At 52.5% G+C, this 26,879-nt stretch overlaps 1 protein-coding gene across 5 annotated transcripts in view; it reads left to right on the plus strand.

Moving 5' to 3' along the window:
- The window catches only part of Ziz (dedicator of cytokinesis protein Ziz), a 168,183-nt gene that overhangs the window by 26,174 nt on the left and 115,130 nt on the right, over positions 1 to 26,879 (plus strand). For 2 of the 5 annotated variants that reach the window (XM_089545895.1, XM_089545896.1), the window contains exon 1: positions 25,689 to 26,582. The exons of 1 other annotated variant lie outside the window; for it this stretch is intronic. In XM_089545895.1, the coding sequence (XP_089402021.1) occupies positions 26,331 to 26,582 (252 nt within the window). In that variant the 5' untranslated portion in view covers positions 25,689 to 26,330. Of the gene's footprint in view, positions 1 to 12,263; positions 12,994 to 25,687; positions 26,583 to 26,879 lie in introns of those variants that run through there. 2 more of the 5 variants (XM_089545898.1, XM_089545894.1) reach the window with 2 other exon arrangements.

The following is a 26,879-nucleotide window of genomic DNA, read 5'->3' on the forward strand; positions in this document are numbered from 1 at the left end:
GCGGTGCAATGTGGGTGCAACGAGTGTTCGCGCATGCGCAGTTCGTTGGTCCGTTCAGAGGAAGTACCCCAGTCCATGTCTGCAGACGTTTCATTCTTTGTTGTTACAGGCGTGCGTACGTTTTTTTTTTTTTAAGTTACTCCGTAGTATGTAGAGTTGCGGGCATGTTGCCATTGTTTTCTTGTGCGGCAGTGCTTAGCTTCAGCGGAAGCATTTCCGCACCCCCAAGGCTTTGTTCTATGCTATGCTTTCCCTCTGTACCGACTTTCGAGCTTTTGCGTCGTGTTGGCCCATTAAAAACTTCGCCTTGAATGCATATTGGCTTTGTGTTTACGCCGAACTGAAGGTCGACGCTTTCGTGTAGTTCTGTTTTCGGGTTTTCTTTTTTTTTGTACTGCGCTAATGTTCTCAGCGCTTCTACTTCCCGCATATTATAGCCCATTGCAGATAGACCAGTAACATCATAAATCCCCCGCTAGAGATATTTGCAGATGACATTAGTGCAGTTGGCAGGATTGTGGGCTTTGCGAATATAGGGTACCATAACGCAGGACCATATAGCGTGTTTGTCAGGTCGTACTGCAAAATAAGCTTATGCCGCCAAGCTATCGATAGCAGCGTTCGTCGCTCTTGCTCGACGAAAGACCAGAAGCGATTCTGCGCATGTCAAGAGGGCCTAATCTATGAGATTCCGTTCTCGTGTGGCCGATATTACGTTAACCAAACTGGCCAATGTATTATTGACAGAACCAGAGAACACGCGACATCGCTAAAAGGAGCCCCAAGTTGTAGCATTGCAATGCATCATCGGAACCACAAGTGCAAAGTAAAAAGTCCGGCAGGCCACGGTGTTTGAAAAAGGCAGACAAACTGAATGGCCATCGACGATGATGGACAAGCATGCATGCATCAGCATGCCGTTACTGAATCCAACAACCAAAGAGAAGGAACATTTGCGCACCCCATGTAGACGCATAAATTGTAACCATTTTTGCATTAAAGAAACAAAAATTATGACGTAGCCCCTATATATGTTGTCGTTATATTTAGTGCTTGGACTTCCAGGTTTTTATTTCTGGAGACTACTTTAGGTTGTTTTTTTTTTTTTTCGGTGAATATTGTTTTCGACGAATGAAATACTGACTTTTTTCGATCGGTGACGTAATGTAGCAGTTCTGTGTGGTCAAAAAATCATTTAAAGTCTAAATCTGTATTTTTGTTACCCTGAACGATTTATTTCCGAGTAATTAACATGAAAGTGGTCGCATACCTGTAGCTGTGGTTGTGGAAAAAATTTCTACCCTCATCTAAAGTTAAAACTCAATTCAAATGTAGACAGAACCGAAGTGGAAGTTTACTATCGTTGGATTGTCGTGCTGCGTTGGGCGCAAGGGCGGAGCATCGCATGGTCTGCGTGTTGATGGCAGCGATGGAAACGCCGCTTAAACGTCGTGTTAGCCAGAACAGGCTTTTTCGTGATGCCCATTCGCGGTGTCGTATCAGTGTCCTACATGCATTTGATTAACCTAATTAACCAACTAACTGCTCTAAGCAAGTGATGATAGTGAACAAGCAGCGCTTATTGGATGGAAGGCGGCAGGGAGGTGATGCTTCCGGTCTGCAGAGGCATGTAAACTAGCCGAGCAATACCTCAAATCGCACAACTGCGCTGCTTAACCTACAGCACCGTCTTCGCACTATTCCTGGCTTCCCTACTTAGTTAATTTTCAACGTTAAGTGAGTGTAACTTGCATTCAGCAGACAAAAGGTGAGCCAAAATACTCACCTTTTTCGGTTAAAACGAATTTCGTAATGTGAATTCGGCGTACTTTTATCGTTTTTTTCTTCCGTAGTATTCCCCCTAATTATATTGGGTAAATCTGTTGTGAGTTTCACGGTTGTCCTTCGTCCAATCACATGTGTTTCCGTTCTTTCTCGATCTGACGCCAAGCAACTTTTAGTGTGATGTGTACACTTGACAATGGTTGTTCACAACCTGCAGCTTTGTTCTAAGCAGCCCTTTAGTGAACTTTAAAGCGCGTTCCTTACTTGTACACGTGCCTACGTACGGTTGTGTGCGGAATTTCGTATCGTTTTCCAGCAGCGTCCTTTGGCCACTAACAACACGACCTCAGCCTTCCTGCTAATAATCCTCGTCCTTTCAGTGGAGCGTGTCCCCGCTATACGCTTTAAGTTTATACCGCCCAACACGTTGGGTCTCCGGCTCTTCTGATTTCGTGATGCAGCCTTTTCATTAGGGCGGTAATTGTTTCGTGCCGTTCAGTGACCAGCAGTGCGGCCTTTGTTGCTCGTTCCTGCTGGCGTGTGGCCTTTGTTGATAGATGTTCTTGCGTGCGCAGCTCGAGCGCTTATCGCGTCGGCCGGGGGGGCGATCAACTAATTGGTTTCTTATTTATGATTCCCTAGTTCTGTTGGGGCAGCTCTATCGATAAGCAGATGTACTTGTATGCCGCTGTAGCGTCGTGCTGTTTAAAGCCAGTTTATGTCGCCGGACTTTGTTATTTTGTCCCTCTGTCTCTTAACTGGGAGAGCTGTACAGTGGTGTTCACCGCAGTATTCCAGTGAGATTAACTTTCGCATTTGGGGATTGTTCCTTTGAGGTTATCTCCCTTCTGGCGTATAAAACGGCTAGTTTACGTGTGGACTGTTTTGTAGGCGCTTCTGGGCGGATAACTGCCTCTAAACGTGTACGCCTTCACAATGCTTACCATAAATCTAATGTGGATTGTTGAAGTAAGGTCCAGCCATTCTTTTTGCCAACACTACAGTTACAATTAAGCGAGGCTATTTGTGGCGTATGTTTACTTTCGCTTAACATTATGTGCCCACTATGTACACTTTGTTGCATACTCTTCGGACGCCATTGTGATTTTGTTTGGAGTATATTCCGGTTTAGAGCAGTCTGCATTGCATTGTGTTTAAATTAGTCACAGTATGGATATTAAAACATATGAGATGACGCTTGACGTATTGCCGGAGAAGCTGGTAGAAGTTGCTATTTGCGAAGTATATGAGCGTTAGACTTTTCAGGCACCATATTTCATCCGCAGTCCCCCTTCACGATCACGGCGCCACGCAGGCAACATTCTGTTTTAAAGCTCTACACATTTTAATCCGGGTGCAGTTCGAAGACGTTTCAGCCGGCAAATGTCCAGCAGGAGCTCTCCCGACGCTGTGCCGAAAGTTCGCTTTGCCGGGAGAGCCCATTCCGAGAACAGACCAGTCGCTGCAGATAGGTATGTGCGAAGGCCGCCACATTCATCTGTAGCTCAGAGTGGCTTCGAAATCTTCATTCGAGCTATAGGGAAAACTCGGCCAGAACCAGAACACGTGCCAGAAGCTCTCGTGGCCGGCTATAGTAATCCCCCCCCCCCCCCCCCCCCCCGTGCCTATTCCTGTGCGGACTGTATTGCGTTGTGCACGGTAGACGTACAGAATGACGTAATGAGATCTCTTCGCTAAGTTACACTAATCGCTTACATGCCCGTGAGACGCGCAGGCACGCTGTGCACAACTATACACTGCCTCAGTACGTAAACAGCTAGGCCACACTTCGGCGTTGCAGTGTGTGAACAGAATACACATTTGCACTGTGTGTATATACACTGCACAGGGCTCGTATACGATGCAAACCGGGCACGACCGTGCGGCGCGCTTGAGGCCGTTTCGTAGAGCGTTTACACGTGTACAGCTATACAGCACCGCGGTGAACACTGGGCAAGGCAAATCGGTCCATACACACACACGCCGGCAGGCGTGTCCACGGCCGCTAACGGTTTATCGGCACCGGATAGTGCTGTGCGTGTGTCTGTGCGTATGCAGCGCTCGCTAAGTTGAGTAGCGTATAAGGGCTGTACTGCAGCCGTGACTGCGCTCAATCAAACGGCGCCTTCGAGCAATCGGTGACCCAGAAACGACCAACGCTGGCTGCCGCGCAAGTGCTCCGGACGGAGTGCTCGAAGCACACACGCGGCAATACGTTGGGAGCTTTAATTACGCGCTCTGCGCTGCAGGTCTACGCGCACCGAACAACAGAGAAGGGGAAGAAATGAAATAGAGAGAAAAAAAGATCCGCTTTGAGAAGCGGGAAGCCAATGCGGCCCGATTACCGACGAGTTGCGTGCCCCGGAAAAAGAGGGAGCGAAAAAAGAAAAGGACAAAGATGGAAAGAATGAACGGAAAAAGCAGCGCGGCCAGCTGTGTTGTTCCTCCTCCGTCTTTCTTTCTTGGGCGCGTCCCTCTGTGTTTTCTTTTTTTTTTCTTGGTAGACGTCCGACGTCGTTTTTCCTGATGCGTGTCGCGCGCACACCATACATGGCGGGAGTGTTTTGTGCTCGTGGGCGCGACTTTTGGTGTTCTGTTGTGTGGACATTGCAGGAAACGAGAGGAAAAGTTTCGTCTCTTTTTGTTTCGTTTTATTTGTCAGCGAAAACATGAGTGCGGCGGCGGCTCGGTGAAGCGGGTCCGATCGCGCTTTCTTGACAAGCGCCGCCGAGATGGATATCCTTCGCCCGTCTTTCGTTTGCTATCAGTTTAATTCGTACGTGCGCGCTGTGGCGTGCATCTCTTTGTAGAGGAGGCCGCAGGAACCATTTAGCGTCGCTGTCGAACCGGAACTGCCAGTGCGCCATTGTTTGCCTTTCGTGATTTTCTCTCTTCTGTCTTCTCTTTATCTCTCACTGTATATATCTCGTTCTTTTTTTAGTTTTTCTACTGTGATGTTAATTGTCGTTGTGCCGATAGTCCGAAAATACTATCTCTGCCGTGGGAGAATTGCAAAGGTATACGCTGTGTCCTCGGTGTGTTTGCGTGTAATGCCCAGGAGCAAGTTGTTTTGCACTACCCCTAATATATCGCGTGTTCCGAGATGGTCGTTATCAAGACTCGCTGCGGCTGGATTTAAATATCTAGGGTTTCCTGACATAGCAGCTCGGCTTCCGAAGGGACAAGTGCGAGGTGGAGGAAAGATAGGTGTGTATCACATCAAGTAATAGTCAACAGGCTTCACGCATATGTACGTTGTATCTGTTTTTGTTATCGTTGTTGACCAAATGGTTCGGTGGTGTAGAGAATGATCGCGGCTTCGGAACAACGGGGGTGGTAACCAACTGCTTAATCGTTATGTATAAAAGCATGAAGAGATCTGGGCGCGTCTTCCGGCCGTTCTGTCTCCTGTACAGATTGCTTTCTAATTGTGCCGGAAGAACCCCTTGTAATTGAACGGCGTGCTGTAATCATAAGTACGGACTTTGCGGGGACGCTATCGGCGGTCGCGTTAGTAGGTCGTCCTACGTCGTTCCTACTAGTTACGCGTTCGGCTCGCCGCTAATAACTAGCAGGAGCTTTGTTTGCACTTCGCCGACGGGGTGTTACACGCGTCACAAGCCACCGCGTTGTCGCGGTCCCCGGCGATCCGTGTCCAGGTGCACGCGACAAGAAAAACCTCTCTGATAGGTGGGAGCGCCTAACGGCTCTTAAAAGTGTGTTTACCGCGCTATCTCCGAGGTGAACGACATGCACGTCGCCGTTATCGGGGCGTATATAGTTGAGTGGTCTTCGCTCTTGTAGTCCTTACGCTCACTGCTGCTGCTAGGAGGGAGAGGGCGTGGAAGCAGCCGCTGGAACGCGGACACTTGAAAAGGACCGGCTGTGCGAGTGGCCGCTTGTCGGCTGTTCGGACGAATAAGGTTGCTCCTGTTTCGTTGTTGCTCGCGTGTGTATCGCGGCTGCTTCTTTTGCTTTTGCCTGCGTTCGCTGGTGGTTACCGGTGCGAACGTTGCTTCCTTCTCCGATGGACTAAAGCAGGGAGCCCGTGTATGGGCTTGTCCCAGATGTGCGCCGGGCGTAGCTTGGAAAGTTATCCGCGAGAGTTCGCGTGAAATGCGCTGGAAATCCTTTTTCGAGAGATAAACGGAACGGACGTGACTGAAATCCTTTTGTTAGTGGCGATGGTTCTGCGGTAGGACCGCTGCGTTCTGTGGCGTTTCTACGTGTACCGTAGGCTGTATTTAGACGTTGTGCTGCTTTACAGTGAAAAAAAAAGAGGAAAAGGTGGGGGGGGGGGGGGGGGGTGTAGTATAGTACAGTTATGAGTTTCCTTGATCTTGTTCTGTTTGGAAAAGAGTCGCCGCTGGAAAAGCGGAGTCGTTTCGGGGCGTTAAATTCTATTCCTTTTTTTTTTCTTTACTGATCTTGGAGGCACCTATGGCTGTAAATGGTAACAGGACGCTGGTTTCGATCAAGTCCGTCCTTTCTCAGAAAAGAGAAGACAGCTTAGAAAATTTGCTTTCCTGCAAAGCACCTCTTTCTGAACGCCGCGAAAGCAAGTCTGCGGTGTGTGTATATGCGAGGCAAGCGCCGGTCTCTACGAAAGCGGAACTTCCGGTTAGTGGTAGCGCGACGTCATCACCCCAAGTATGGCTTGGGAAAGCGCAGGACAGGCTTCGAGTGTGTCGAGTACGTGTGAAATTTTATAGGTCGCCGTCAGCCTTCGAATGTCTCTCGCTGAATCGACGCTGACCCGATCATGTGACGCATGAACGTGAGCTGTGGGTTGCTAACTCACGCGTCTTGTTCATTGAGTTGGCCCATGTAACTTGCGGCAGCTGGTCTGTCACATAACACTGCTATGTGATGACGTCATTTCATGCGGATGACGACCAAGAAACCTGAGGGAGCGGCTTTGCTACAACAGCCGACGCCGTAAAAAGTTTGCGTCCAGAACCAAAGCAAGAAGCACAACATTGATACTTACTCACCCTTTTGAAATCAAGATTATTAACTTGCGTTATTGACTAGCATTCTCCATAGTTCATCGCACCTCGAAGGGCACATCTCCCAGGGTGTTATCCGTAAGGTTACGCAGTTTGTCGCCGGTGCCTAGCGCTTGCAGTTCGTTGACGTCTCCGTGTGGTTAGAGTACTCGCACTATCCTCATTTATTTTTTCTTTTTGTGCATGAGTTCCGCGCCAAGCTTCAGTGGTGGCTCGAGACACCCTTTCTTTCCCGATTCGGTGCCCTTTGTTTAGCTCCAAGTCGGTGCTGTGGTGTGGCACATCCCATAACCTTGCCCACCTCCAGTTGCCGTCATTTCGTTCTTATGGTGTCGCCCGCGCCACAGTGGCTCGATCAATGGGGGTATCGTAAGGCTGCTCCACCGGAAGCCGCGGGAACGACCTGTGGCCACGACTGCCCCATCTCGATGTAGGAGAAATGCGAAGAGGCCAGGGGCATTAAAGAACCGCATGCGGTCGAAAGTAAGCCGGCAGACCTCACTATACTGTGTCCGTCATAGCCCACGTTCAGCGTTAAGCCCTGCATACATAACACCATATACGACATTCTTGGTGGTGACATCAAGCTATAGGAGGTCGTCTTGTGAGGCGGAAGATTTATAGACTGGCTGCGCAAGTTTATATCGCTTAAACAGAGGTGAAAAAATTCGAAATCAGGTCGAACTAAATTGAACGAAAATCCGACGGCGTGTATAACGTCCTTTGCTTCTTGACCTGAGGGTGTGCAGTGTAGACGAATGTCATCACGTTGCTGACGTGGTAGCGGCAGTGTCAGCCTTTGCGTCGTGTCATCCGCAGCCGAGCGAGGTCAGGCGAAAGACAAAAGCCGCGTGAGACTCCCATTACCTCCGGCTTGCGCCAGGCTATGGCCATCCCGTGCTGGAGAACTTCCTGACCTCACCACGTTGCAGCTGCCGCCGTTCAGTGTACGTTTCCCTTCTCTTCACATCCTCGGGTATCCGCTCTGCACGTATGCTGTCGAAGGCGTAGTTCCCTTGTCTCAGTTTCAGCTATAGAATGCAGTTAACTCGCGTTTTTTTCTGTTACGCAACATTGTATATTCATCTGGCTTTTTATGTTGCGGTCATCATATTCCTCTGCTTCGCTCGCTACTTTGTCGCTTTATTTCAAGCTATTTGCATGGCTGACACATGACTCGGCCCCGATGGTGAAGCATGGCGCAGCATACACGTGTTGTGTACTTTCCTTTTGAATGATATCGTTAAGCAAGTGTTCATATCCTGGGAGTATGTGCCACATGCACACCCCGAACAATTCTTATTTTCCGGCTAATTCCCCTCCGGTGGCTCTTATCTGCTGCCGCTGGTATACCTGGCCTACATAGATACACTTCTTCCCCACATTCGATGCCCGTTTTATTTGCCGACTACTTCACCTGGATAGATATAAGAGGGTGGGTTACAGCGAGTGATAGATGGCCTGAACGGGCAAAGGAGAGCTGAGCAGGCTTGCATGCCAGTATGAAGCAACTAAATTTTTAGACAGTCCTGCAAAAGAGAAACACTGGCTAAATAAACATTCACTAAACGCGATGAACTATGAGAAGTAGTGAGGGAATACGCAGAGTTAACTTGGGGACAGACGTTGCAGCGAACAAAAACTGGCTAATGTATTATCCATGAGCTCTCGTACCTAATTCGTCCCAATTCAACGCCCTCAATCACTCGTGCATGCATATATATGGTCGAGCTACTACGGGGAAATTTTGCCTGCCTGCCTGCTTGCATTTTTGCGTTCCGATAGGTGTTTCCGCACTCTTCCTACGGGGGACTGCGATCGTGATGCAGTTTCCGTGTGGCCTTTCTGGCATACATATTTTACGTATGTGTGTCCTCGGCGCCCCGGGCCAGCAACGCCTGCGTACTACTTCTGCGTGTTTCGCACTAAGCGTTTGTTCCGTTCCTTTGTTTCGCACGTGCTGCAGAGCCCTTGATTTCAGTTTTGATAAGCGGCTTTCTCAATGTCCGCTGTCCCGAAAAGGCATCCCTCCAAATTTTAACTGAATCGCCGGCGTGTTTTTTCGAGAAATGTAGACCTGTTGATCATTTACTAAGTACCTAGACTGCCTTAAGGAATTTCGTAGAGGAGACACGAAACAGCAGAGGTAGAGGATGCACGCGCGCGGTTCTTATTAGCTGAATTGGTCGTATGTATACGTCACTATCGCAAATGATTGAACTACAAGAAACGCATGTTCGCCTATAGTAGCTACACGAGGAAGTCACACAGCTGCTTTCAGAAATGGGAAAATATTCACTGGCAACCTAAAATGAGATCATCTTGTCTCATAGCATTAATCCTTTCCTTTCTCCCATTTTACCGAAGGTTGTGCCATAAGCCTCAGATTGAAAGGTGGTTTAACAAACGAAGAGTGTTGCTGCTGGCAAATTAAAATAAGTAAATTAGTTTTCGAGGAAAGGAGATGACGCAGTATCTCTGTCACATATGTCGGCGGACACCTGAACCACGCCGGAAGGGAAGGGAAGAAAGTGGGAGTGAAAGAAGAAAGAGAGAAAGGGGTTCTCTAGTGGAGGTCTCCGGAATAATTTCGACCACCTGGGGATCTTTAACGTGCACTGACATCGCACGGCACTCGGGCGCCTTTTTGCGTTGCGCCGGCATCGAAACGCGGCCGCCGCGGTCGGGTTCGAACCCGGGTACTCCGGCTCGGTAGACAAGCGCCTTAACCACTCAGCCACCGCGGCGGTGGCAAATTACTTTGCTTCTGTACTTTTCGTTTCACGCCTACCGATTTTGTCTCCAGGGAGATTCCTGAACAGACGCTATCACTGAAGCACTTTTCGCTTTTCCTAACAGTGGAAGGGTTGAGAACAGTTCTACATCAGGCAGCCTTTGACGGCACAACCAACGTATATCTGCTTTGCATCGCAGGATGAGCCTCCTGCGGTGGGAAGCAGGCGAGGAGGGGAATGCAGTCATATAATTGTGTCCTTCTCAGGCTACACGCTGGGTACCATTACGCGAACAGTGAGCCTAGCCGGCTAGAGATGAGGTCATCACCAAACGTCCGTGCATCTCCGTGGGCCTCCCGCTACCCTCAATTACGTTCGCCGTGTCTCCATTTGTGTGGCGCGTCCTTAACCTTGCCCTCGGCGAGCATAACATGCCGGCGGGGAAAGGCCCTTGAGCCGGCGAACAACCGCGTCGCCGACCTGTGTTTACCCGTAACCTCCAGTGTGTGCAACCTGTGCTTACACGCTCCTGTCTCTGGAGCTCGACGCACATCTCCGAAGAAAGGTCTTGAGGCTTACAAATGTACGAAGCCTCCTCCATCGCGTCGGGACTTTGGTCGCCACGTTTTAGGACTACGTTTTGTTCAGCTCAAAATGCTGTGGTTGCTTTGAACAGTCGGTTGCTGCGGGGGCTCTCTAAAGTCTGCGGACCGCTCGTTCTTCTATTCTGGGCCTCTCTCTTTCCTCTCACGAAGTGAGCCTGCTCGCTTCGAGCTCACCGCGACTGCAGCGGGCGGTAATTTTCACCGCTTTCACGGAGCGCTCGCAGCGGCTTCTTGGAGGCACGAAGGCGCGTTACGCGAGACACGTGCACGCCGCCGCCGCTCTTGAGTCATCTCTCTCTGTGGGGCACACGGGCCTAACTGCCCCGCACTTAGTGGTTGCGGGGGAAGAGTTGTTTGTATCGGCTCCGCGCTCTGCGGGAGCCCGGTGGGGGAGGGGAGGGACAATCAGGAGGAGGGGGTGAGGAGGATGCGGGACAATCTTGTGATCGGCGGAGGATGCGTGCTCACGGAGGAGGGAAACAAAGGGGGCGTGTATTGGCCTCGAGATTGGTTCCAGAAGCAGGATGCGCGGCTGTTTCTTTTCCCGAGGCCGATTCTCCGCCTTTTGCGCGTATATAGAGAGCATTGCAACGTGCCGTTGGCCAAGCCACTGGGCGCGTGTGTTTGTTTGTGCGTGCGTGTGTATGTGTGTCGGCGCCATTTGCGGAGGAGAAGGAAGCAGGCTGGGCTGCCGGCGACGGAATCCGAAGATAAAGTGCGACCGACCGGCGAGCGCTGCCCGCGAAATAGGGTCAATTCCCGGGCGACGGATCGGAGGAATGGAGGGGCGGGAAGGGGGGGAGTGCTCGAAGGGGCACGCACCTCTCCTCCGTGTGGACCTCAGACCTTCGAGGAGAAAGACAGGGGACGACGGGGCCGCTTTGCTTTCCTGGTTCACTTCTTCAAGAGTGTGGAAAGCGGAGCAAGAGGGCAGGCCTACTTTTGGCGCCCTTGGTAGTTTCTTTTTTTCTCGTTTTTTTTTTTTTCTCCCCTCGGCGACTGCTCTGCGCGCACACTCTGTGACTCCTCCGTGCCTTTCGTGTTCTGGTCGGGCTGTCCGGGCACACTTCTGTAACCGAATCGTAACCGCCGCCGCGCGGTGACCGTCATTTTTCCTACGTTTATGCCCTCATGTTTCATTTACTTCGTACCCAGAACTCCCATACGCGCAGGCTTGGCTGTGTTTGTATGTGTTATGCGCGTAGGGATTCTGTTTCTGTGCCTGTATAGCAACCTCGCCGGTTTGCATTAAATTTTCTGTATTGTGCTTATTGGCGAGCAACTTCGTTGCGCAGTGCGATCGGCTAACGCGCATGTCAAGAAGGTTGGAATCACCGAGCCGTTCCTGGCGCCGAATTAGACACCGGGAAAAGCCACAGAGCTCACGTGAGAGTTCGCTGGCTCGCGGGAACGCGCAGTGTGGTGAGCTAAACGATCGCGGGATCAAGTACACAAGCAATGCAGAGGGCGTTGTGCGTTTTAAACCTTCAGTGCCACAACTCTGTTTAGTGGTCAATCGTTATAATATATCTATTTTTTTCCCCTACGCTCTGGCTTTATGTATGATTTCGTTCCGGCGGGAGGAAATCGCAGTCACTGTTCACTTCGATGAAGATGACGTTTCGACCGGAACCCTCGCTGGTTCCTTGTCTGCATGAAGTGGTCACATGACAGGATGGAGTTACTGTATCTCTGCGAACCCGTAACCAAAGGCAGCTCATGACGCGGTTTTCCCCTTTGGTGTGTGTCACCAACGAGCTCACCAGTTCGTCCTGAGCAAATTCGTTTCCCCTTCCTTCGTCGCGTGCCGTCGTCACTCTCCCCCCCCCCCCCCCCTGTTTTGTGTAATCCGTTCCCTGGAATGAATGCGTGGACCTGTCTTTCTCGATCTCTCGTCTTTTCTTTCTCGTCGCCTTGTATTCAAAGCAACCCTTCGTTTCCTGCACTGGTAGGTGTAGTAGCGGTCGCCTCTGACTCCTTCCCCTTCTCTCTCTTTCCTCTTCTATGCCCTCTTCTCTCCCCCCCTCACATCATCTTACGTTGCGGCAGAGAGAGAGGGGCGTTCTCGATTCCCTTCCTCTCCGCCTCTTAGCGCGAGCCGCGCCGCCTCACACCTGCTTGCCGGGCCGCTTTGCGCCGGCCGCTCCCAGCGACAAACGGACGCCTGTCGTGGTCGGCTTCGTTGGGCTCTTCCCAGTAGAGTCCGTTGCGAGCCGCTTCGCGTGAGAAGCAGCGGCTCAAACGCTGGATCGTTGAGCAACCCTTTGTTTTTCGCTCGCCGCCCCGCGAACTGTTTATTGTTCGTTTTTTCCTCCGTTGTTCGTGTCGTCGGCGCTCTCGTGTATGTGCGCGAGTGTGTTTCGGAGTGTGTAGTTTATCGCTGCCGGCCCGATCACATGTTCCGGCTCTCTCCCGCCGTCCGGCCTCGGCAGCCGTGTTCGTCGATGGACGGAGGAGGTCGACTTGTGTAGTGCTGTGCGCTCGCGCGAAGCGCTTCAGCGGATGCGGCCGGCTTCTTCGAGCGGCCGCCTTCGCCGGTGTTGTTGCACGCGGCCCCGCGTGGCGTACTCGATAAAGTTGTGTGCTCTGCTGTCACCAACGACGCCGGTGGGATTGCGCCATCGCTGCTAACGTCTTCGCCGGCACCGCCGCGCCACACCCCCCCGCAGCCGTCCTCCTCTGCGCTCGCGCTTTCCTTCCTGTCCGACGTCGCCGCCGCAGCCGGCAGGATTTACGGCCCCCTCCGAAGCAGTCGCGAAGAAGAGGGAGACAATGGTGTTTGCCGTCGCCGCCGCTGCGGCCGTGTCCTTCTCCGAGGGAGACTGCGCCGACGGGCCGCGCCGCCGCGGAATTCGAAGAGTGAGCGAAGCGGACCTCTGCTGTGCCTCCTCTTATTATGGGGGAGCCTCTTTTCCATTCTCTCTCTCTTCTCTTTTGTTCTTTTGTCCGCATTGCGTGCCTTGTTTTGTCTATCGTCGTTTTATATTCGCCGTCCTTGTGCTGCGTAGACGACGAGGTCTTGTCGAATGCGCGCGCTTTTGCGGCTTGGATGTTTTTTTCGCGCGGCTTGCTTTGTTTGCGTTCTCTGATCTGTATATCGAGCGCGATACGCGCCCTTGTGCTGCGAAGTTTTGTTACCCCGATGGCCCGAAGGGAAGTGGCCGTTTGCGAAACAAGCCTTTATTAAATATAGCTTGCGTGGTTCTGCGACTTTTTTGTGGTCACGTCGGTTCTCGTGACATCTCCAAATATAGTTTCGTTCGTGTAATAATGGTTTAAACACTGGTATCGTGACGGAAGTGGCGAGTCATGTCGACGAAGAAAGCCCCGCCAGTGTAGATGTACGCGTACGTGCGGTCTTCCCTAATGATAGTGCGTGTTTTGTAACTACGGTAGCACAAACGACGGTGGGGTTAAGGTTAATAAGGCTCCTGTGCCCGTAGCTTCGGGTGAGGAGACGTAAACTTGTTTTCGTTCGCGTGACTCAACGTCCGAGTCATCGCAGGAAACCGAGACGGCTGCAGCGTCCCGTCGTGCGCGAGCGTTCTCGAGTGTCTCACATCCTGCGCACGGGCGAGGTAGCGGCTGGTCTTGCGTTCGATATCGTGAGCCGCGCGCTGGACATCGGATACGTGTAGCCGCATTCCGTCATCGACGCGGTGTCGATTCGTGTTCGATTGCGCGCGTTTCGGATTCCGATCTCTCTGGCGCCTTGCGGGCCTGCCCCTTTCGAGTCGCGGACTCGCCTGAGCAACAAACGCGTGCTTCGTCCGATCGTCGTCCAACAGATAAATCGGCGCGCGTCGCTTTTTGGGGCGTGGCTCTGGGAATCGCCGAGCCGCGGGTTCGATTTCCGGCCTAGACGGCATTCCATTCCGGATTCTGTGCACACGTTATAGGAAAAAGAAAAGTAACCAACTATCATGAGGTCAGTTCAGGAACTTTCGCCCCACCACTAATGGAGTTGAAACATCTGCAGTTGCTCGGTGATGCTAAAGTGTTAATGGCGTACACTTCAGGATCATTTTCTATGGCTTGATTCTTTCGTTATTTTTTTTTTCTGTTATTGTGTGCGTGCGTGTGCGCATACTTTCTCTTATCGTTACGGGTATCTGGGTGCGGTTTCCGGGCTGTATTGATCTGTCTCGCGCGCATTGATCTCGCCTACGATCTTTTGCCGTGTCTATTATTATTTTTCCTAAATGTTATGCTGTTGCTCTAGCCTTCTCGTGTTAGTATTTCTCTCTTCCATCTATCCCCTCTCCGTCTGAAGCGGGCTGGCCTTCGGGGTCTTCGTACTGTGCTGCTTTTTGTTCGTTTGCCTGTCTCGTATGCGTAATGGCCATTGCTTATGCAAGTTTGCGAGCTGCAGCACAGCAAGGGTGGTGCGGAATAGAGAATGAGGAACACGTGCAACTCTCCTGTCGGCAGTCAACGTCTCGGGACGGCGAGTTTCATTTGACTTACAGCTTCCTTCGCCACGGCGCAGCGCCTTATGCTCCGGAATGCAAATTGCTTAAGGGGCCGCAGCATAGCCGGTTCTTTTCTTTTTTAAATCTAACATGTTGAAAACATTACTGGGGTAGCTAGGGGGGCAAGGGAAGATTGTGTATCGAGCCTGTTTTGTTGAAACGAAGATGTTTTTGATTACGAAACTATATAACTGAACGGAACAAAACTCCGTGTGCGACGACAGCAGGGCTTCATGTTTTTGTAGTGCTTACAGTGGCCATTTCCCGCGTTTAGCTGCTGTGTATTTGTTTGTCTGTCTGTCTGAAGGCGGTTTTGTGGCAAGCTGCTCACCTGCTGCCCATGTGTGTGTGCGTGTGTGCATGCGTGTGTGACAGAAAATGTTCCTACGGCTAGGTTGGTAATACACTTGAAGAAAACAGGCATGGCCAAGAAATATCCTACTTTCCTTGACGTTTCGACCGAGGACGAAAAGGAAAGTAGAATGTTTCTTCACCATGTCTGTTTTCTTCAAATGTGTGTGTGTGTGTGTGTGTGTGTGTGTGTGTGTGTGTGTGTGTGTGTGTGTGTGTGTGTGTGCGTGTGCGTGTGTGTGTTGATACATAGTAACCTGCCCATCGTGTCAGGCGGCAGTACATTTAATCCTAAGAGGCTGGTCGGGAAGAGCAACGTGGGTCACACCCAACCCAAGCTGACCAAGTCCCAACAATGGCAGCACCTGCTACAGAAGACCACTGGCTCATCTTAACTTGACCGCTGCACCACTGCGCCAGCAGTGGTTGGGAGACTCCCAGGGATCTATGAATGGAGAGAATGACCAATTCCGCACGTATCGACATTAACCCTTTATCGCTGTCCAAATAACTGCCATCCATGAACACTGGATGTGAACGCCAGAACCGAAGGGGAAACCGAACTGCTAGCGCACGTGAATACTACTGAAATCGACCATCATTTCTTTTTTAAAGAAGGCATTGTTCATGTCATTAAGGGATCATTTTAAGAATATAACCCCTTCACTTGTTGTTTGCAGTTAAAGCGGGCTTATTAACTGCGCTTTGCGTCTCTGTGTGGCAGTTCTGTAGCTCGTTATTTATTTATTGTTCGTTGTTTCTTTGGCGGGCGTTGAGTGGCATATAGCGCTGACAGCTGTGTTTGAAAGCGTATACAATTGCTCCGGGGTCCGAAAGAAGCTCGCGAGCTTCGCGTATATACGTTCGAACGCAAGCGCGCTTATATCGACGTTAAGAACGTTAACCGCTGGCCGGCGTAACAGCAGCAGTAGCGCCGCCGCCTGCTTCGCGTCTGTTGGCGGCTGCCGTTAGAAGCCGATCGCTCATCGCGTCTCCGCCGATGAAGAAGACGTAGTCGCTGCAGAAATCGCATCCGTTTTGCGGTGTCATCACCACTGCGCGCCTGTCGTCTTCTTTCGCGTACTGCTTCCTCCGTTGGTGTTTGACACGCGTTGTTTGGCTGCTTCGCATATACGAAATACTGTACATGCATGTGGAAGCATTTCGAGAGAGATCGCATCACCCCACCGACCCCGCGTTGAGCTCTTCTTTTCTTGACTATTTTTTTTCTTTTCCTGTGGGTGCACGCTCGTCTCTATACCCCCCCCCCCCCCCCCCCCCACATCCTCCTCTAACTCGTTGCTGGTTTCAGCATCTGGATGCCATAACATCCTCCACAGGCTGCCTTCTTTGTTCTTGTTTCTTTGCCCGCCGCGTGCCTGCTCTGCGTTTAGCGGCCAAACATTTGGGCGGAAGTTGATGTTTGGCAGACGCCCCTCTGCCGCAACCCACCCACCCCATCCCATCCACGGCCATGGCTATAGCTCTGCGAGGCTGCGAGGCCGCTGCCTTCTCATCCGTCGCGTGTGTCATCGCTCGTCGCCGTCGCCGTCACTGGTGGTTCCTTCTAGCCCGGCCCTCGATGGAGACTTCTTTTCCCGGCGTGCGTTGTGGTCGCGTGATGTCGTTAGTTGCGTGCGCTCGGTCCGTTTCCGCGCGTGGCTTGCGTGCGCGCGCGGTGACCGACCGCCGTTCCGTCAAGTGGACCGTTCGTCGCGTGTTTGCGTGGTTTTCTTTCCTTCTCTTTTCTTACGGCTAGTCAGCCGAGTTGTCCTTTTTGTTATTTATCTGTCTTTGCTGTTTTTCTTTTTTTCGTGTGTTTGTGTCATACGGACGCGAGACTTTGTGCTAGTAGTCCTTTCAACGGGCGCGGTTACGCGCCTCAAGTAACACCGTCGCCACCTTCTCGCGTGTGCGTGCGTGTAGGTCGAGTCTTTGAGGCAGGCGAGTGGCGATAACGGAAGCTGGGTGGAACAGGGAAGGCGGTCTTCGGCGCACGAAGAGGTCCACCGTCGCTCTTGACGCTGTTCCGGTGATGGCGTGCCGAGTCGTGTCGCTGACGTGGCCGTAGACGGCCTTGAGTCGATTCTGGGTCGCTGAAACCTTGTTTTTTGGTCGGCCGTTCGTCTTTGTGCTGTTTCTTGGAAGCCTTCGCGGAGACGAGGACAGCGCGAACCGAATACACTGAACACTGTATACTGTAGCATCTGATAACTGCACGAGACTGTGAGACTCTTGGAGATTATTTAAACGTATGCAAGGAGCAGATTCAAATTTGTTTTTCTTTTTTTTTTTTCATTCAGTTCGATCACCGAAAGCGTGTATTTCTCGGAAGTCAGCCGGCGACACGTTCTGTCGGCCACCTGTGCTTACGCGTCCAGGCTATGTGGATAACTGTAATAGGAACACTGCTGCTGAGCAAACACTTCATTTATTTTATTTGGCTCCGCAATTGGAAATGCAATGATATAAGTGCAACGTATACGAACCCTGCTCCATCCCTTCTCGAAAAAAGATCATGCCCTTTTAATTTACTGCAAGAAAAAATACGTAATGAAGATATTTGCACAGGAAAACAATATTATGCAGTTCGTATCGAACGTAGATATAGGACGAGCGCAGGAGAGCGAACATCAGCTTTAGCTGTATGCTTCCGTGTAAAGCAGTTATATTTTTTACTATAGTGGGCATCTTTTCCTAGTGGGCGTTCCGAGAAGGCCGAGTAAGTCCAACAACTTACGTGGCTGTCTCAAAAAATCCCACTCTTAAGACAATGCGTGCCATCGATAGCACGCATAAATCGTCCCAGTTGTTAAAGGGCCACGGACCACCTCAGCTCAGCAGACACTCTCTACCTCTCTTTCAGCGAGCCTCCTCTCCTTCCATTCCCTCCTCGAAATTCTTCTCTCCCGCTCCTCGTCGAGTAGGCTCGGCAAGGCAAAATCACCCCTTCCTTCTCCGACGTAAGCCGGAGGCGTGGTGTCTGTGGAGTGCGTCACGGGGTTACGTCATGGCCCCGCCTTCAATAGAATTCTTTTCTTGGTTTTTGCTGCTGGGGCTGAAACAGCGTCGTCGCATTTTCTCCGCACACTGAACGATCGAGAGGCGCGATCGGCTCGACCACCTAGACTTGTTAGCGAGCGCACCCTTTCATACATCTGTTTGTCATTCCCAGTTAGCGAGCCACCTTTTCATTTTTTTTTTTAGGCCTCCCCACCGTTTCACGAGCGGATGGGCGGAAGTCGTTTCTGTTCGAAACACACGGCGAAGTGCGGACCCGGCAACCGCCCGTTTGCTTTTCTTCATGTGTGTTTGTGTTCTGTGTGTTTGTGTCTTTTCTCCGCTCCGAAGCCCATGTCGTTCATTGGAGTCAGGGCGTACGCAAGATGCATGGAGGATAAGCGGTGTCTATGCGGAGCGCTCAAGTGGACGAGCGAGGGAAAGGCTCTGCTGCACTACTAATTAAAACCTTGTTTTGGGGGGCTCGCATAGAAGAAAAGAAACTGAGAAGGGAGCGCGCACGCAGAGCTTCTCGTGACGTGATCACGGCGGGGGGGGAGGGGGGGGGGCGAACCAACTCCCTCAGTTTTACTATTTTTTACTTTTTATGGCAAGGGTTCAAGGCTGTCGCCGCACGCTCCCTCCGCAGTTTTTTTTTTTTCCTTCATGCGGGTTTGGAGGCATGAGCCAGAACAGAAGGCGCTGCGGAAAGCCTTGTGCAGACGCGCGACGCCAAGGCTACACCCAACCTTCTCCCGTCAGTCAGAACGATGCACCAATGGAGTGCCTTTAGCCAAAGTAGCCACCCTTGACGTCAGCGGTGTGCAGAGTAGTGGGCGGGGCCCGTTTTTGAAGGAAGGAAAGAACGAACGGGCTTTGATTTGAATTTTCGCAGCTTTTCGGGGCGCGCATGGCTCTAGTATTTTGCAGAGGTTATCTTCGATGCCTCATCTATGCAGTGGGCTTGTTTTTCAAAAATGTCCGGACCCTGGTCAGTGGCCCTTTAAGAGTGGACAACGTGGTCCTGGGAGCCGGGTGTGACTCATCGCAAAGCAAGGGATATGACGAGGCCTGGCACCGGCGGCAGAAGCATAGACGACGACGGACGGGGTTGTTGCACTCCAAATCACCGAACCTCCGAACCGATCGAAGGACGCTGTGTCCCACGGGCCTGGGAGAAATTACTGTCAGACGAGTGTCGTCGTTAGGCAAAGATGCGGCGAGAGCTTGCGACAGCAGAAGCACGGCGGAAGCAGCGGTATACGTTGGCCGAGTCGGCCTTCGGGTCACCGGACGGGATGATGCTACGCAAGGTCACGCTGAGCGAGGCTGCTAATTGAAAGACGCTGTGTCGAAGGGGTCTCGTGCTTCGGCCATCCGGCGGGGGAGTTCGAGAAGGTTCAACCACCTGCGAGGAGACTGCGGGATTCTGCTTTCCCACGGAGGCAACGCACAGAAAACTTGTGGCAGTGGTCAAGGTGACGCATCTGTGTTTGATGACTGTCTTCCCCTTCTCATCCCCCGAGCTGTGAGAGAGCGAGAGGGCATCAGCACCGCCCTGCCGTGGGTGGTACCGCCAGCGTCATCAATGGCCCATCCGATTGGACAACGTTATTCGAACTAAGTTCCCCAGTCAGGGATCTGGGGAACGCGAACCGTATTTAACGGGATGTTGTGTGATCGGAGCATTCGCATTCGATTCGATTCCATTCTCATCTGTAAATATGTAGAATAAACCCTTTTGTACAGTTTCCTCGATAGCGCAGTCCGACAACGTCATTCGGAGCCGGTACCTGCGGGGCTAAACGAGTTAGTCATCTCCAGGACCCCTCCGTCTTCAACTCTGGTTCCAGCGGTGGGATAGAAGCCCCATCTTTAACACTGGTTCCAGCGGTGGGATTGTGGCCCGTTCTTAACACTGGTTCCAGTGGTGGGATTGTGGCCCGTTCTTAACACAGTGAACATTGGATTGGATTGGTATAGCCTGTATAATATATCGTTTTGCTCGGCTGACCCTGTGGTCTCGACCCTGAAATCAGGTCGATAGCACGTGTTTCTCTCACTCTCTCCGCGGGCGCTGCAGGGGGATCAGAATTTGTCAACCAATTGCGCAATTGCACGGCGGTTCGCAGTAGCCTCAGGGACATGTTTCGATGGAGGCTGAGCACCCGTGTTTTATGTGTTGTCAGCGCACGTGAAAGGACCGTAGGAGAGTGGAAATTAATCCGGGGCCCTCCACTACCGTGTCCCAAATTTGTTTCCAGCTTTTTTCACTCCGGTCGATCGAAGCGCAGAGAACCCCAGATGACCCAATGATATATCGTTCTAGAAGTATACCACACAAAAAGAAATTTTAGTTAGAAGGGAAGACCAGTGCAAATGCTTGTGTGGAGGACGCTTTCACGGGACATAATTATGCGTTTAACGCCTCGTTACTGCGTACCCCCCTCCGGCGTGACGTCAGCTGTGCGCCACTCCGGCGAAGATTGGTGCGCGGATGCAGCACGTGGGCTTTTTTCGTTTCGTCGTCTCCACCCATTACGGGCACTGATGATGTCATTAGTGCCTTGACGTGTAAACATCTTAGCAGCTGCCTCCCTGCCATCACACATTGAAATGACAGAACTGAGGAGGCTGTCGCGTACTCGGCAATGACATAGTACATACACACGAACTTTGCTCCTCGTAAGTGGATGCCTGTAACCTTTAAAGCTCGGGATGTGCACCTTCTTTGCAACAAAAACTACTCAAAAGGCGTTCTACGCTTGTATAGTCAGCCTTGGGACTTGGTTTCTTTTTCTTACTTTGCCCTTTTAATCGACTTTCCAGTACTAGTTTACTGCCCGCCACAGTTCAGCTTGTGGGCTCGTCAACACCGGAGTGACGGTGTGCTAATTAGGTAGCACTTCGCCCACATATCGCGGGTTCGGGCCGGAGCAAGCTCAGAGCACTGCCAGTGTTTGGTGCGCGCCTGCGCTCTCGCTCCGAAGGAAGGAAGGCGCAGTTATTTGAGAGCACAAGTGTTTATTACACAGACAGCTGCATTACATAACACTGCACTAATCCCCAGACCTCGGTGCAACCCATAGCCCCGCCACAGCACCCGAAAGCGGGCCCACGGAGCCGCGCGCGCAAAGCAAAGACTACATACGCGCGTGACAGCACAGCTAAGGGCGATCGCATGCCGCGCGGCCAACCAAAGGGGTTAAATCACGCGCAGCGCAACACGAGGAAGGATGGGGTATACGCGGAGCACATCTTGACGACGCAGGTCGCACGTCGATGGCTCATCGCGCGTCGTCACCGGCAATGGCCGGCGATGACGCGTAGAACCAGCCAAATCAGGCCCTCCCGAATCCGGAGCGCGTCGGCGCCGCACAGGCGGGCTACACGACTCCAGAGGTTCGGGCCTGGACTCAAGCATACATACTAGATGCGCACGTTAAAGCACCCGCGCTCTTGGGCCCCCGGCAAAGGCCGAGGCACCCGGGAGCCAAACTCTACGCACCTTTCTGCTGCCCGAGTCGGTGGCGATCTCCCCGCTCATTTCCCGCTCGGGACCTCTCGCCGAAACAACGCCCCCAACTGTCACTCGGAGTGACCCAATGGGGACGCGAGGTCGAAGCGGGAAGAACGGAAGGGGGGGGGGGGGTGATTTACTGCGGTTCTCGAAAGACCTTCCCCTGAGAGTGAGGACAAGCAGCGTGGCTGCCCGCATTCCGCTCGCGGACACCCCACGGGGGGTCTCTCTAACGAACGAAACGGCGGAAGCGGGCGCACACTCGGGTAGCCCAAGAAGCTCAATCCCCACAAGCTTTAGTTGAGTTCATGGTTATTACTTAATGGCTTTGCGTCGCGCAGCATTATAAAGATTTAAAAAGCGCACTTAAACCGTTCTGGCCGCCGCGGTGGCTCAGTGGCTATGGTGCTCGGCTGCTGGCCCGAAAGACGTGGGTTCGATCCCGGCCGCGGTGGTTGAATTTCTTTGGAGGAGAAATTCGAGGCCCGTGTACTGTGCGATGTCACTGCACGTTAAAGAACCCCAGGTGGTCGAAATTTCCGGAGCCCTCCACTACGGCGTCTCTCATAGCCTCAGTCGCTTTGGGACGTTAAACCCCATAAACTAAACCAAACCTAAACCGTTCTGATTTAGAACTTTTTTTTCCCGTGCGGTCAGTTTTTCGTGCTGTCCTCATCCCATAGGTCGGCACACTCACTCATGAGTGCACACATATCGCCTCACTCACACACACAACCACTCGCTCACATCTGTGAGTGTGATGAGTGGACGTGTGTGTGAGTGAGGCGATATGTGTCTCACATCTGTGAGTGTGATGAGTGGTTGAGTGTGAGTGCAAGTGAGTGGATATGAGTGTGACTGGACATGAGTATAGTGCGCGTGAGTGGATCTGTGTGAGTGACCGCGCAAGGTGGGAGCTTGAGCACCGCAGTGGACGCGTAGGAATCTTTTTTGTGCCCGGATGTGTGCATTGTCGAGCTCTGCTCTGGTCATAATTTTTTTTATTGAACCGGACCTGGAACAGCCTTTTTTATTGAACCGATGCGAACAGCCTTGACCTACTTGGCCCGGCTCTCGAACTGCACATCGGCTTATACCCCTGTCAAGCGGGCAAGTTAAGTGCACTTACAGAGAGTGTACTTCGCTGTAAGTACACTTTGTCGCATCTAAACGACGCAAGCGGAGTGTCACTCGCGGGAAAGTGCACTCCGCCAGGAGTGCGTTCACGGACCACACTTTGCTGGCCGAGTGCGTAGCCTCGACGCCAGCGGTTCCAATGGTACAAAATTTATAGTGCATAAAAAGTACTTACAGCTTTATTTTACGTGCTATAACACTGTTTTCAGAAAAAAATTTCGTTGGTTATAGCTACAAGCGAAGCAACAAAACAAGTAAACGTGATCGGATGCAACCTCGCTGCCCGCCACCATCTTGTTTGTTGTCAAAATTCTGGATAGTCTTGGCTGGACTTGGCTGGACTTGGCTTTTCTTGTATTTTCACTTTTTTTTTCATCGTTAAAAATAGTTGAACCTCGCTTTATTTGCGCTATCACGTTAAGGAATCAAATATTATGAGTCTTTTTTTCTTTTCTATCGTCCTGTTCAGAAATTCCGCTCATTTTCTGACGACATTTTTTTTACTACGAGTGCACTTTGCTTTCACGTTTAGCACCGCATAGCCCAAAGTGTCACTCGGGATGCCGAAGCGCACTCCCCGTAAGTGCACTTAACTTGCCCGCTTGACAGGGGTATTAATTAGCCCGGTACGGGCTCGGTCCAGTGCATAGAAGGGCTGCGTACGGTATGCTATGCGTACCGTACGCAGCCCCTCTATGCATACCGTACGGTACGCGCGGTACTGTACGCACGGTATGCATAGCATACCGTACGCAACCCCTCTATGCACTGGACCGTACCGGGCCCGCGATTTCAATCTTGAGCCCGGACCAGGCGCGGCAGAACACCACATTTTAGAGCCCCGCCCCGCCTCAGTTCGTGCTGTGATCTAATCGGAAGGATCACTAGGCGCTTTTTTTAATGCGCTCCTAAAATACGACGTAGTGGTGTAACGCATTAACGGGCTCCCGAATCATGTTATCGCAGCGACTTCAGCGACCGCAGCTTCTTCCTTTCTCCGCTTCCCGCTGTCTGAATAGCGTCTCTCATCGCAGCCGTGCGCGTGTATATCGAATCAGCTGCGTCATCATCATCATCGTCTACCTAATCTGATACATATATATACATAGCCGCTCCCACGGTGTTAAGCATAGCGCCCATTAAGGAAATGGCGAATCGACCGAGGGTGAATGGAGTGTAGAGAAGACAGGCTCCGTGTCGTACCAACGAGCTCAGCTCTTTCATCCTATTCAGTTTCAGTAGTCGTGATCGCTTGCCGAAGGAGATTCACTGGCGTACCCTATACTTCGTGTTTCGTTTTTCTATCGTTTCGTATCGCTTTCTCCTTTTCTTTCCTTCCCTCCTTCTTGTGTTGCGCGCATAACATAGTATCGCTCTTGACGTAGTGTAGCTCTTAACGCAGTGTCGCTCTTAACGTAGTATCGCTCTTAACCCGGTATCGCAAGCCGTCATCACTTCCACCTCCTGCTGCTCCTCCGGAGGAACCGCGGTGCCGCATATAGCATACACGCGGCGCTTGTAAACACAAGTCTTGCTCGGGGGAAGGGGTTGGTATAGTGGCGTATCGGGATGCATGCTTGCGCCCCAGGGGGCCCGCGTAGTCGGGGAACAACAAAGAGGGCGTGCATGCGCGCTGCTGCTGGTGTGTGTGTGCGTGTGTGTGGGCGAGAATTGTTGACGGAAACGTTATGCGCACGCCTGTGGCGCAGCCAAAGGTGAGGGGCCCCGATCTCTAGCGTGCTGCCCGGAGCGCTGGGTCGCAGCCCTGTGCTTGATATAACCACGCCGGGGCTGCGAGCTCTGAAGCTTGTGTTTGAAAGCAAGAGCTCGTTCCTGTCTTCTTTTATTTGTCACACCACTGCGTTGTTTTTTGTTTTTTTTCTTGGGATATGATGTATATCCACTAGGTCTCGACCGGGAGCCCCTGTTTACTTTGACTCGTCGCCTGCGTCGCTTATTTATGTATGCTTTCGTCGTTGGAATCCTGGCGGCGATGTGCGGCGACAGTGCTGGTGTTATCGGTGCTCGTGCAGCCACGGCTGCGATACCTGTCGGGGGTTGCGTTTCGTGGCGACACGATAGCGATAAGCTTGGAGTAATTGTTTCACCGGTGTACATATTGGTAGGAAGCGGGCAACAGGTGGGATATCTGCGGATTTCGCTGACGTTTTACGCCAACAACTGTGAGGGAAAGCTCTGTACACTCTAAAAACTAACAAAGGACTAAAGGGAATGGAAAGGAGGGAGTCCAGAGAAGAGGCGACAGCTCTCTCGTTGTGATCCTTTCGCCCTGGAGCGTGCCGTGAAGTTTTTTTTTTTTTTCTGCATCCCTGCTCATATATGGACACTGGACACTGAACACGAATACCTCTACATGGGAGTGAAAAGGGGGGGGGGGGGGGGGGGTAAACTGTCCTCTAGCGCACACCTTTTTATACTTTTACATAAGGTGTTGGGCTAGAGTACAGCTTACCCCCCTTTTTACTCCTATCTGTCCAGTGTGTATATGACTATACCTGACCTGATGAGCGGTAGAGAAGCCTGTTTCCGGGCAGTTGTTTTGCGGAAGAATATCCATACGTTTACGCTGCTGTACAAGCGTATACGTTTCTTTGCGTAGGAGTTGGCGGCATTCATATGTATCTCGCGAGTGGGCGCGCCTTCTTTCATGCACCCGCTCGTCTATCTGTCGATGCTCCGGGGTCCATTGACTGTTCGCCGTGTTGGGCGGAAGCTTCCTAATTTCGATCTTCGCTTGTTTATGCATGGAAGGAACCCCTCCGTCGTTCCCCTATCGGGAACTGCATTTGTTTTTCCCGCGCTTCAAACGCTTTACTTGGCGCCCGTAGTTAGTGCCGGCGTCTGCGCAGCGTCCACTCGTTTTTCGCCTGGCACGCTGCTTCTCTCGACTTGCTTTTGGTTAGCTTTGCCCGGCTGGCAGCAGCAGCGGGCCGCGTCGGCGTTTAAAATAAGTTTTAACGGGGCCTGGCCCTCAACGGTCGAAGGACACACACACACACACACACACACCCAGGAGAAGAGCACTGGCTCCTCCATCGTATAGGGTTAAGAAACAAGAAAGAGGGATCGCGAGGAGGATCATCATCGCTCGCTGCCTGTATACAAAACTCCCCTAGCGGCGAGCCCCGGGGCCGGGCCAAGAGCATCATCCCACCCACCGCAGCAAGTGTGTGTGTGTGTGTGTGCGTATGCGCTGCGCGTTCGCTCTCGGCAGGCCGGCCGCTGCTGCAGCAGCTCTTCAAGTGGGCATCCCCCGGCCCCGTGATAACTTGGAGGCCGGCGGCCTCGGGGGGCTGTTTGTGCGGCCGAACTTCCGTCGTTCGCTTCTTTGGGGCTTCATCATTTTGGCCTCTTGTGCCGCAGAGACGTAGCCGCCCACCACTGCTCGGCCGCCGCCGGTCGTCTTCGCAACCGTCATCGTATTTGGGCCCTCACCTTCGCTTCCTCCTCGTCCTCCAGCGCGGAACAGAGGGACGAGCCGGCTTTGTTGCCAGTGTCTCCGTAGCCGGCAATCCCCGACGCGTCTGTGGTCGGGTGGGGGAGGTGACGGTCTGCCGCCGCTGACGCGTTCGGCCTGAGCGAGCTCGGAGCGCGCGGTGTAGCGGCGGAGTCGTTCAGTGCTAGTGTGTCCTGCTGTGGGTGTGTGCTGTCCGTTGGGAGCTGGGCGGAAAGTTTAAGACGCACGGCTCTTCGAAATGCGCGTGGATGCCGCGTTCGCTGAGTCAGAGGACGACGGCGGTGTTTGTGCCTTGACGCCGTCCTCCAATGGCGCCGCCGACTCGCCGTCATCGTCGTCGACGACCCTGACTGTGGCGTGGTCGTCCCCCGTGGTGCTGCTCAAGTACTCGTGCCTTTGGGATTACAAGCTGTCGGGCCGCTGCTTCTCGTGGCACGCGGGGGACACGGGCCACGCGGCCGGAAGGAAGAGCTTCCCTTTCCTCAAGATGGTGAGGAGGAAATCGGCGACGACGGTAGCCTCCGTCTCACTCTCACTCGCGCACCGCCTGTTGTCCTCTTCCTGGGCTTCTTGTCGACAGGGGTGTCTTGTCGTGTGTCCGCCGCGGGAGGGAGTGGTGTCGCCTTCTGTGTAACGGCGCGTGCGCTCTGCAGGACTTGCTGGGAACGGGTGCCATCCGTCACGCGCCGAGACGCCGCCACCTGTCCCGGGAACCGGTGGCGGCACGCGCGCGCGAGGAGCAGGTTTCTCACGCGGCGGCCTTCGGCAACCCGTCCCGTGTCGTTTG

The sequence above is a fragment of the Amblyomma mixtum genome, chromosome 5, assembly GCF_055824585.1.
Source record: "Amblyomma mixtum isolate Tamu chromosome 5, ASM5582458v1, whole genome shotgun sequence".
NCBI classification, from domain to species: Eukaryota; Metazoa; Arthropoda; class Arachnida; order Ixodida; family Ixodidae; genus Amblyomma; species Amblyomma mixtum.